We start from the raw sequence: 13086 nt of genomic DNA on the forward strand, positions 1-13086 counted from the left end.
AATCGCTCTCACTCACTCACGCCCTCACTCACTCACACCCTCACTCACTCACGCCCTCACTCACTCACGCCCTCACTCACTCACGCCCTCACTCACTCACTCACTCACGCCCTCACTCACTCCCTCACTCACTCACTCATTTACCCACCCTCGCCCGCCCTCGCTCACAATCGCCCGCCCTCGCTCACAATCGCCCGCCCTCGCTCACAATCGCCCGCCCTCGACAACTCACACACTCAAAATACAATTTTTTTTTTTTTTGCATGAATGCTATTTTAAGGACCAGAGATATTGTTATATAATATAATTTTGTATAATTTTTTATATTTATTTTATATTTTTGTTATGCATTTTCTATATTATTAAATTACATACACTATTGCATCACATAATTACATAACATTTTTCAATGTTCTCTTCTTACACACACAAAAGATCAACTGATCACAAGTTGATCAGTTGAAGTTGAGTCAAAATATAACAACAATTAAATTTTCTTTAGACCTTATACCTTTTAAGACCATTTCGAAACTGGTTTCACAGCATGGCACATGCATCTCCTTCCTGGCCAACACTATCTTATCAATTTGAGGCAATAAACCCATAAATAAAGGAGAATAAGTATTATACCTCGACACTCTGCTCCTTCCAGGTATGTTTCTGATGGGCAGCGGAACAGGCACTTTCCGTTGTAACGTACATAAGTCGTCACATACCCAGCCTCGCAGGAGATGCAGTCATCATCATCAGGCCCGTCACATGTTGCACAATCACTGTGACAAGACTTACACTTCTTCTGCTCTACATCTGTAAAGTACCCCTTAGGACAGTCAACAATACACTGATCCTCATGCAGGAAGAAGAACTCTTCACACCCTGAAAGCAAGAGAAAGATAAAGAACTAAGTTTGAGAGAGGTAGTGCCACACTTCATTGTTTGAAAAAGAGAAGAAAAAGGAACGTCTAGAATATATAGTCTCTTATGCTCACCACGGCTGCATTTTTTTTAATCAATAATATAGTAAAACAGTAACATTATGTATCAATCATAAAAAGAAACTTCTTTTAAAAATCGTAATTCCAAACTGTTGACAAGTAGTGTAGCTGTGTAGGAAATGACTTGCCTTGGACAACAGTAAACTCTACAGTTCAGTGGTTATTATTATAAAATCAAATAAATCAATCTTTGATAAATAATGTTGAGAACCTCACCACTGCATTTGCCCGTTTGGTCACACTCGGCACAACTGTTCGGGCAGAGCTCACATACTCCATCCTTTACAAAGTGCCTGGAAGGGCAGTGACGCACACAGGTGTGTTTGAGACGCAGGTAGTCTTCCTCACAGCTCAGACAATAACTGGCTTCCCCGTGACATGTAGCACATCCCGCAGCACAGCTGTGACATTCATCAGACTCTGGGTAACCTCTGCGAGGAAGCCACAGATATTATATGACCAGTGATTGAAAAAGTATGTTAATGTGTGGCTGTGTTCCAGTTCACATACTTCAACATACACCTCGCCGGTAATGGGAACGTATGGTACTGTACATACTTTTGAATATGAAGTAAGATGCTGCACAGGTAGTACAGTAATAATAGTAGTAATAGTACTAGACAATAAAATTGAATCTTGATTCGCAAAACCATTTGTCATGTACTATTAGCTAAATGCACTACTTTAAGGGCCCTTTCATACACCCGGTGCAATGCAGTGGTAGGCGCGACCTAAGTGTTTTTTGCTAGTTTCAGCCTGACGCAGTTATCATTTTCACTTCCTGCACCACGCTGTTTAAATAGCAAATGCATTTGCACCCATTTGTGCGCCCATGTGGATGCTGGTCTAAAAAAGAGGTGTGTTCAGGCGCATTGTTGGCGCGTTGCTATTTTGAGGCAACTGAAATAGATTGCGCCATTGACCAACACAAACCCGGTCTAAAGTCAATGGAGCAGAATTATTATTATTTTTTTGTTATTTAAAGGGCACATTAGTAATAGGCTATTCGCCTATAGGCGGGTGCACAACGTGCGTACACATTGCTTATTACACACACAGGGACGCGCAGCAGCACACAAACTAGCCAAATATTAAAAATAAAAGGATTACAATGTAAAAGATTATTATTGTGTACATAAAACATGGTGGAATCCGGCTTGTCCCGTAGATGATCTGCTTGCGCACTTTAACCTTGTGCACGAGCAGATCCGTTTCCTCTTTCCACTTGCAAATTTCATCATTTAAGTAGCAATCCGCACACGGCGCAAGCGCAACTGGTTTTTAAAGGGAATGGGAGTAACAATAAATGTCATTCAATAATTTTTACATTTTTTTTTACAATTAACAAGGTTTAAAGTTTAAAAGAAATAAAAATAAATATAACTGAATTTTCTCTACAACTGAATAAAATAAAACTGTTTTCTCTACAACTAAAAAAATGGTTGAAAGACTAAAAATAATATAAAAAATACTTCTTTAGGATTTATCGCAATGTACTTGCATACTATTCACGACAGAAAAGTGCAAACTGTTTGTGCATGAGACTATGTGTGTGAATATGTAGCATTTTATGAGTTTTGAAGGAACGTTTTTACCTTTTACATTCAGGGACACATTTTCCATCCTGCAGATAGAGCGGAGGAACACCTTTGCATTTCAAACACTTATGGGCGTCCTGACACGTCAAACAGCCTGCTGAACAATCTTCACAGCGCCCACTCGTCTGGTTCCCATGAGTCTCAAGTGGACAAACGGACACGCACATCTGGCTGTTGGTAAGAAACATGCCTGTAGAGACAGACAAACACCCATGTAGATGACATATAGATTACTAGTATATCCATAATGTTTTTCTGCACATCCATACTGATAAATATGTACACTGGAGGAGCTATTGAAGTTTAAAGGGTTAGTTCACCCAAAAAATTAAAAAATTGTCATAATTTATTCACCCTCATGTCGTTCCAAATCCGTAAGACTAATTCATCTTCAGCCACGAAGATTCATAAAGAGATCGTAAAACTAATCCATATGAATTGAGCGGTTTAGTCAAAATTTTCTGAAGAGACTCAATCACTTTATTTGATGAACAGATTACATTTAGGCTTTTATTCACATTTAAACATTGATCAGCGAACATGAACAGAAGCTCAACCGAACCTGCTTGACGCGTGAGAACAAACCTCATTGGTTCTTGTGGAAGCTCAAACGTGCTGTGCGTAACACGAGAATGAACCTCATTGGTTCTTACTGAAGCTCAAACATGCTGCGTAACACAAGAATGAACCTCATTGGTTCTTGTGGAAGCTCAAATGTGCTGCGTAACACGAGAATGAACCTCATTGGTTCTTGTGGAAGCTCAAACAAGCTGCGTAACAAGAATGAACCTCATTGGTTCTTACTGAAGCTCAAACAAGCTGCGTAACATGAGAATGAACCTCATTGGTTCTTGCGGAAGCTCAAACGTGCTGCGTAACACGAGAATGAACCTCATTGGTTCTTGCGGAAGCTCAAACATGCTGCGTAACATGAGAATGAACCTCATTGGTTCTTACTGAAGCTCAAACGTGCTGCGTAACATGAGAATGAACCTCACTGGTTCTTGCGGAAGCTCAAACATGCTGCGTAACATGAGAATGAACCTCATTGGTTCTTACTGAAGCTCAAACATGCTGCGTAACACGAGAATGAACCTCATTGGTTCTTGCGGAAGCTCAAACATGCTGCGTAACATGAGAATGAACCTCATTGGTTCTTACTGAAGCTCAAACATGCTGCGTAACATGAGAATGAACCTCATTGGTTCTTACTGAAGCTCAAACGTGCTGCGTAACACGAGAATGAACCTCATTGGTTCTTGTGGAAGCTCAAACATGCTGCGTAACACAAGAATGAACCTCATTGGTTCTTACTGAAGCTCAAACATGCTGCGTAACACGAGAATGAACCTCATTGGTTCTTGCGGAAGCTCAAACATGCTGCGTAACACAAGAATGAACCTCATTGGTTCTTACTGAAGCTCAAACGTGCTGCGTAACACAAGAATGAACCTCATTGGTTCTTACTGAAGCTCAAACATGCTGCGTAACACAAGAATGAACCTCATTGGTTCTTACTGAAGCTCAAACGTGCTGCGTAACACGAGAATGAACCTCATTGGTTCTTGTGGAAGCTCAAACATGCTGCGTAACATGAGAATGAACCTCATTGGTTCTTACTGAAGCTCAAACATGCTGCGTAACATGAGAATGAACCTCATTGGTTCTTACTGAAGCTCAAACGTGCTGCGTAACACGAGAATGAACCTCATTGGTTCTTGTGGAAGCTCAAACATGCTGCGTAACATGAGAATGAACCTCATTGGTTCTTACTGAAGCTCAAACATGCTGCGTAACATGAGAATGAACCTCATTGGTTCTTGCGGAAGCTCAAACATGCTGCGTAACACGAGAATGAACCTCATTGGTTCTTACTGAAGCTCAAACGTGCTGCGTAACATGAGAATGAACCTCATTGGTTCTTGCTGAAGCTCAAACGTGCTGCGTAACACGAGAATGAACCTCATTGGTTCTTACTGAAGCTCAAACATGCTGCGTAACATGAGAATGAACCTCATTGGTTCTTACTGAAGCTCAAACATGCTGCGTAACACGAGAATGAACCTCATTGGTTCTTACTGAAGCTCAAACGTGCTGCGTAACATGAGAATGAACCTCATTGGTTCTTACTGAAGCTCAAACATGCTGCGTAACATGAGAATGAACCTCATTGGTTCTTACTGAAGCTCAAACATGCTGCGTAACACGAGAATGAACCTCATTGGTTCTTACTGAAGCTCAAACATGCTGTGTAACATGAGAATGAACCTCATTGGTTCTTGCTGAAGCTCAAACATGCTGCGTAACATGAGAATGAACCTCATTGGTTCTTACTGAAGCTCAAACGTGCTGTGTAACATGAGAATGAACCTCATTGGTTCTTGCTGAAGCTCAAACGTGCTGCGTAACACGAGAATGAACCTCATTGGTTTTTACTGAAGCTCAAACGTGCTGTGTAACATGAGAATGAACCTCATTGGTTCTTGCTGAAGCTCAAACGTATGGAAGCCCGTTTCCGCCACATTGAGTAAAAAAATAAAGATTCTTTAAGTCATAATAATGAGAAACTTTCTCATAATTATGACTTAACATCTCGTAATAATGAGAAATTTTCTCGTAATAATGAGAAACTTTCTCGTAATAATGACTTAACATCTCGTAATAATGAGAAACTTTCTCATAATAATGAGAAACTTTCTCGTAATAATGACTTAACATCTCGTAATAATGAGAAACTTTCTCGTAATAATGACTTAACATCTCGTAATAATGACTTAACATCTCGTAATAATGAGAAACTTTCTCGTAATAATGAGAAACTTTCTCGTAATAATGACTTAACATCTCGTAATAATGAGAAACTTTCTCATAATAATGAGAAACTTTCTCGTAATAATGACTTAACATCTCGTAATAATGAGAAACTTTCTCGTAATAATGAGAAACTTTCTCGTAATAATGACTTAACATCTCGTAATAATGAGAAACTTTCTCGTAATAATGAGAAACTTTCTCGTAATAATGACTTAACATCTCGTAATAATGAGAAACTTTCTCATAATAATGACTTAACATCTCGTAATAATGAGAAACTTTCTCGTAATAATGAGAAACTTTCTCATAATAATGACTTATTTTCTCGCACTTCTACGCATGCGCAAAGCAGCGGAGCAGAAGGGCGTGCCACACTAGCGACATCCGCTGGTCAAAGCCGTGTAAATGCATCACAGCAAACTTGGCACGCTCTGCAGTGAATAACATTAAAGATAAATGATCAGTATATGAGACAGGCTTCCATACTAGATAGTCTTTTATTCATTTGTAATATTCATTTGTATTTTTGTGTATGAACAAGCAGCAATACAAGGGTGATCCATGGATTTCAAATAGACGGAGGGATGACAGCACGCCTTTCCAAATCTGTTTAAGAACACTTCATCTGGAAATCTGTGTAAGGGTCCGTTCATACAGAACGCGCTTTTTCATTGCTTTTCTAGGCAAACGCGCACTAGACGGACGTTGCGCTCGCTCTTCTGCAGCAATCTTGCGCATGACACGGCGTTCTAAATTGAAAAGAAGTTCAGCTTTTAAAAACACGTCTCGACCTTGCGTTTTCCCCCATTCCACTGCCCACTTATGTTTAAATGTCCCCAAAGTCATAAACATCTTAAAGGTGATTTCTGTATTGATATCTTCCAGATGAACCTGCACATCAAATATCCTAGAAGCATCTGCAAAATACGTGTTATATTAACACACATATGTGTTACACTTAAACTTGACGAATAAATGTAATATTCCAACTTTAATCTGATAGTTTTGTAAATTCATGTTTACAATTTCCATCGGTGTGCACAAGCAGGCGTCCTTCGTTACCATGGTAACCGTCCTGCTTCTGCATTCCACTTTTACACCTTATCGTGCGCATGGAAAAGTATGGAAGATAGGCCTACTGATGATGTTATTTAATGATACTACAGATTGCACTTAGTAGATCAAACTGACTTTAATGAAAACAACTGTTTTGCAGAGCGTGCCAAGTTTGCTGTGATGCATTTACACGGCTTTGACCAGCGGATGTCGCTAGTGTGGCACGCCCTTCTGCTCCGCTGCTTTGCGCATGCGTAGAAGTGCGAGAAAATAAGTCATTATTACGAGAAAGTTTCTCATTATTATGAGATGTTAAGTCATTATTACGAGAAAGTTTCTCATTATTACGAGATGTTAAGTCATTATTACGAGAAAGTTTCTCATTATTACGAGATGTTAAGTCATTATTTCGAGAAAGTTTCTCATTATTACGAGATGTTAAGTCATTATTACGAGAAAGTTTCTCATTATTACGAGATGTTAAGTCATTATTTCGAGAAAGTTTCTCATTATTACGAGATGTTAAGTCATTATTATGAGAAAGTTTCTCATTATTACGAGATGTTAAGTCATTATTACGAGAAAGTTTCTCATTATTACGAGAAAGTTTCTCATTATTACGAGATGTTAAGTCATTATTACGAGAAAGTTTCTCATTATTATGAGAAAGTTTCTCATTATTACGAGATGTTAAGTCATTATTATGAGAAAGTTTCTCATTATTACGAGATGTTTAAGTCATAATTACGAGAAAGTTTCTCATTATTATGAGATGTTAAGTCATTATTACGAGAAAGTTTCTCATTATTATGAGAAAGTTTCTCATTATTATGAGATGTTAAGTCATTATTATGAGAAAGTTTCTCATTATTATGACTTAAAGAATCTTTTTTTTTTTACTCAACGTGGCGGAAACGGGCTTCCATAGTGCTGTGTAACACGAGAATGAACCTCATTGGTTCTTACTGAAGCTCAAACATGCTGCGTAACATGAGAATGAACCTCATTGGTTCTTACTGAAGCTCAAACGTGCTGTGTAACATGAGAATGAACCTCATTGGTTCTTACTGAAGCTCAAACGTGCTGCGTAACACGAGAATGAACCTCATTGGCTCTTGCGGAAGCTCAAACGTGCTGCGTAACACGAGAATGAACCTCATTGGTTCTTGCTGAAGCTCAAACGTGCTGCGTAACATGAGAATGAACCTCATTGGTTCTTACTGAAGCTCAAACGTGCTGCGTAACATGAGAATGAACCTCATTGGTTCTTGCTGAAGCTCAAACGTGCTGCGTAACATGAGAATGAACCTCATTGGTTCTTGCTGAAGCTCAAACGTGCTGCGTAACACGAGAATGAACCTCATTGGTTCTTGTGGAAGCTCAAACGTGCTGCGTAACATGAGAATGAACCTCATTGGTTCTTGTGGAAGCTCAAACGTGCTGCGTAACATGAGAATGAACCTCATTGGTTCTTGCTGAAGCTCAAACGTGCTGCGTAACACGAGAATGAACCTCATTGGTTCTTGTGGAAGCTCAAACGTGCTGCGTAACATGAGAATGAACCTCATTGGTTCTTGTGGAAGCTCAAACGTGCTGCGTAACATGAGAATGAACCTCATTGGTTCTTGTGGAAGCTCAAACAAGCTGCGTAACAAGAATGAACCTCATTGGTTCTTGCGGAAGCTCAAATGTGCTGCGTAACACGAGAATGAACCTCACTGGTTCTTGCGGAAGCTCAAACGTGCTGCCTAACACAAGAATGAACCTCATTGGTTCTTGCTAAAGCTCAAACGTGCTGTGTCACACACAAGAATGAACCTCATTGGTTCTCGCACGTCAAGCAAACATGCTTGACCAACCACAATTAATGTGTGAGTTGATGATTATATGTAAATAAAAGCCTAAATTAAACCTGTTCATCATATAAAGCGATCGAGGCTCTTCAGAAAATTTAGACTAAACCGCTCAATTCATATGGATTAGTTTTACGATTTTTATGAACTTTTCTTACGGGACATGAGGGTGAGTAAATGATGACAAAATTTTCATGTTTAGGTGAGCTATCACTTTAAATGGAGAATTCGATTTTTTTCTAATTGACTTGATTGTTTCTTGAATTGTTGTCTATTTTGGCCAAACTGTATTTTGTTCTATTTAAATATATTGTGATGTTTAGAAATCAGGTGATCATGTCACATAACACACATTTATCATATTATAAATGAACTCTCAGTGCAATCTTAAACCTGAATGCCTTGGCTTTAAATGTTTTTTTTGTTTTTTTTTTCATGGAATAAATTATCTCTTATCCAAAGAGCACCAGGAGAAGAAGATTTTATAGCACATTATTGTTTCGCTCACCTTTCTCACAGGAATCACATTGCTCTTTGCCGTGCCCTGAACACGTCCTACAGGAGGAATCACATTGCTCACACTCACCCTGACCTGCACACACACACACACACACACACACACACACACACACACACACACACACACACACACACACACACAATAAATTAAAATACATAATAAAGACTCATGCTTATTTTAAAAGATTTATAATGAAATTAATATAATATAATATAAGTTTACTTTTATTTAAATAATGAATACTTTAAATTAATTTTTAGAATGAACTGCTTTCATACTGTTTATGAATCTTCCGTCAGGACACTTGATCTTGCTCTTGTTGATGCATTGACCCTTTTCCAGAAACATGTCATCTTCACAGGAATCACAGTCGTCATATTCCGGACCACCGCACGTCCGACACATGTGGTGACACGGCTCGCACTCCTGTTTCTCGTCACCATAGAAACCCTCCTTACATGTTGCTACGCACGTGCCATCTGCAGGCAGACAGAATTTCAGTGAACACACAAGTATTTGGGCAGATGAAGGCTTAACCCTCTTGTGCTGTTTGGTCATTTTTGACAGAAACCTTTTCAGTTTTGTTCTTTTAGAATTTTTTACTTCATCAGAATGGTACGAAACTTGTAATGTGAACACACACACACACACACAACCCATCATGGATATGATTCGAAAAGGTTAAATTGTCCTAAAAAAACAGTCAAACTCGTACTTTTCACGGTCAAAAATCACCACATTGGAAACAAATGGGAAGCAAATTTCATCTAGTGGAAACGTTTGGTACTGCGCCCAACAAAGTCTTACTGAAAGCTCTTTTTTTTTAGCTATCAACCTCAAATTTGGAACAAAACTTGTTTAGATGTATGGCTTTTAGAGTAAAACATGTTTTGAAAATTATATATTTGATTAAAAATTTAAAAATAGTATTAAGATTAAACTTACATAACTTCTTTTTCTTCACTTTTCTCACTTCAACAATAATCTGTTTAGTATCTTCTTTAAAAAGAGACCAAACTCAAGTCTGTGCTCAAAAGCATTCAAGATTTACGACAGTTTAAGTTGGAAATTTCATTTTCAGGCCCATGCTCAAAAACAGGTAATAAATGGATCATAATTATTCCATAAATATAATTTAGTAAATGCTCTTAAAATGCCACTTAGACAGCAATAACAATGACATTTAATGCAGTTAAACATTTTTAAACGATATCTGCTTGCTGATTAACTTTGGCAGCCAAAAACAAACAAAAAAACAATCTAACTGAAAGTTGAAAAAAAATAAAAAATAAAACAAACAGAAAGGATACAAGACAAAACAAAATAACAAAAAGTGAGAAAGGAAAAGAAAACAAGAAGAAAACAAAAACAAACTAACTGAAAAAACTGAAACAAATACATTTTCATTGCTCTAAAATACTTTTTTTATTTTTTATTTGATGGTATATTATAAAAATGTTTGCTCATTATAAATAATAAAAACTCAAAATAAAAAAAAAATAAATAAAAAAAAAAAAAAATGGGGGGGAAAACCCCTAAATGAATTAAATTAGAAAACTGGAGGTTTGGGGGCTAGATTAAAACTAACAATAACGCAGTGAAAACTAACCTAACCTAAATTAAATTGAAAATAAAAATACATTTTCATCTCTGGGTGTCCTTTTTCATCATGACTGGTAAGTTCTCTTTCAAACACATGTCGCTCACATACAGTACAGACATGAAACCTGAACACCAACACAGACCTGACAGGAAGATTCCTTCCTCACACAGGAAACATTCAGACGCATCACAGGTCAGACAGTGATCATCACATCGAGCACACTTCCTCGAATCCCCTTCCTTGTTCTCAAACGTCCTCTCAGGGCAGGTTTTGAGACAGCTCGATCTCAACCTGCAGAAAAACACAATTGTTTTTACTCTCTAAAATATTAACACACCAAAACACTCAAGAAGTCAAAAAGTAAGAGGCAAACTTACTGGTAATAGTCCGGTAAACAAGACATGCAATGCTGTGGATCCACTGAGGGAAAAGTCATACTGTTAATGCACTCTTCACGGAAACGGGAATATATTTCAAAGACAGCGATTACTGAAATGACAAGGTGATTTAAGAGCTTTGACTGGAAATGCAATTCAGTTCACGATGCAAGAACGTAATACTGCGACATGTTCATTGTCTTAATAATTTATACAGAACAGTGTTTCGAAATGTTTCAGCCCTGGGTAAGATGAGCTATAAAACCGTATAGGAGGTGCGCCAAAACATTGTTTATCTAACTGAGCTGCTGCAGAAAAAGAAATGAACATCTTTTAGTTCAAACATGTCTTTTAGTGCTTCTCAGTTCCAAAAAAACATTATTCTTGAAATAATACCAGCAGACCAGCAGAGGGGGGCAGATCGTGGCTTGACGCTGAATGGTATTTTACTAAACTACTCCCAGCGTGAGGTTTTTGGGTTTCTAGTGTCAGGCGGTATACCACATCTTTTTTTTTTTTTTTTTTTGGAAAGAAAGATGTTAAGTATCTCTCCTACCTTATCGTTTCATCCAATTTAAATGAGCCGAAAAGCTGATGTTAGATGCTTATCTGTGTTTTTACCACCTTGATCTTCTGACACACTGACATGCTATGTCTCACAACCTGGTGAGCAGACTGACCTAGACCTTGAAGTGTAGACTATGCAGGAGGCACGTGGAGACACAGACCAGACAAACTCATAAGTTTAACAACTTCAACAGATGAAAAGAGATACGGGAAGCTGTGAGACAGGCACAACCCCTATCATTTGTGCACTACACACGCATCTAGTAAGTGACATGGTGCATCTACAGCAAAAGGGGTCCAAAAGTCTGAGACCCCTAGTGAAAATGCTTCTATTTTGTATTATTTTCTAATTTAGAATAATTTTTTTTCAATGTATATGTATATATATACATATTTATTGAGTATCGTATTCGACACATCAGGCTTTTATGGCTCATACAGTATGATATAGTGAGAATATGTAGCTCAAACTCGAGGAGGAAAAAGCTAAAAAAAAAAAAAAATTCAGAGGCCGAAAACGCAATTTGGTGCAGTTGCTGATATTTATATGGCCAAAATATAAGAAGGCATTCTGACAGCTTGAAATATAAATTAATGAGATCTTTATAGCACTATAACAGACTACTTAAATATCTATAAATATCTACTACTATATAAATATCAGTAGTCACTTTATATCTCCCAATAATACATTTATGATCAAAGCTCTGTGATTTTTATTGTGGGGGCAAAATATATGTAATGACGATTGAGAGATCATGAGAGATTTGTTTCTCATAATCCTGATGTTTTATATTTGATATACACATTTTAACATGACTTTTCCAAAAATATTTCATATTACTAACAATATAAAAATGTATTATGTTTAGTTTATAAAAATCATTAAAGATTTCGTACCAAAAAAGACGTGATATAACCTGAAAGGGAGATGTTTTTACAATAATACTAAAACGCCATTTATTAAATAAAACTATAAATCAGACGACAGAAGGCATGTAGTAGATGATAACAGTTTTGATCATGCTGATGATTTAGAGGCCGTAGAATTTTGCATATCAAATATGATACATTAAACTTTATAGGGTTAATAACATAAGAATGATGAAATAGTGCAAAAAATAATAATATGTGAAATACTAAAGCTGGTCTCACATTTTTATTCCCTGCTGAATGATAAACAGAATAATAAATCAGATGTTTTCAAGACTTAATGCTGACTAAAGAGGTCCTGTTTTTTGCTGAAGATGTGATGCACCTTGTTCACACTTCCATCCAAATAATGATATACTGACCAGTGAGGCAATGCTGACAGCCCTCCTCACAGGTCACACAGTCTTCATGATCTGGATCGGCTTCTTCACCTGTACAAGAACAAGCATCACACCAAGAGTCAGCACTTTCATATTCAGAAGTAGTATTGAGAACATGGAAAAAGAAAAATGCATGTTACAGATGTACATCAAACTAGATCATGTGTCTGTATTATCATGTATACAAAGAGAGTTAAAGAGTGTGTTTGAGTTTGAAAAGACAGGAAAAAGCAGACGAGACTGTGTGTGTGTGTGTGTGTGGTAGCCCTGGAGGCTATAACGCAGGACCCGTTTTTACATGTCTGCCACTAATGATAAGAATTTTTGTTTCCCCACTCTCTCATTTGTGCTGCTATTTCAGTCTGACTTCTGCAGACAAGTTCTTCCCTC

At 37.6% G+C, this 13086-nt stretch overlaps 1 protein-coding gene across 2 annotated transcripts in view; it reads right to left on the reverse strand.

The window, feature by feature from the left end:
* The window catches only part of pcsk5b (proprotein convertase subtilisin/kexin type 5b), a 74749-nt gene that overhangs the window by 12294 nt on the left and 49369 nt on the right, over nucleotides 1-13086 (reverse strand). For both annotated transcript variants that reach the window (XM_079897138.1, XM_079897137.1), the window contains exons 24-31: nucleotides 12679-12747; nucleotides 10817-10859; nucleotides 10582-10730; nucleotides 9115-9315; nucleotides 8825-8908; nucleotides 2591-2783; nucleotides 1212-1426; nucleotides 631-876 (exon numbers count right to left, since the gene is read on the reverse strand). In XM_079897138.1, the coding sequence (XP_079753264.1) occupies nucleotides 631-876; nucleotides 1212-1426; nucleotides 2591-2783; nucleotides 8825-8908; nucleotides 9115-9315; nucleotides 10582-10730; nucleotides 10817-10859; nucleotides 12679-12747 (1200 nt within the window). The remainder of the gene's footprint in view (nucleotides 1-630; nucleotides 877-1211; nucleotides 1427-2590; nucleotides 2784-8824; nucleotides 8909-9114; nucleotides 9316-10581; nucleotides 10731-10816; nucleotides 10860-12678; nucleotides 12748-13086) is intronic.

Source organism: Squalius cephalus (assembly GCF_949319135.1).
Source record: "Squalius cephalus genome assembly, chromosome: 16".
In the NCBI taxonomy this organism is placed as follows: domain Eukaryota; kingdom Metazoa; phylum Chordata; class Actinopteri; order Cypriniformes; family Leuciscidae; genus Squalius; species Squalius cephalus.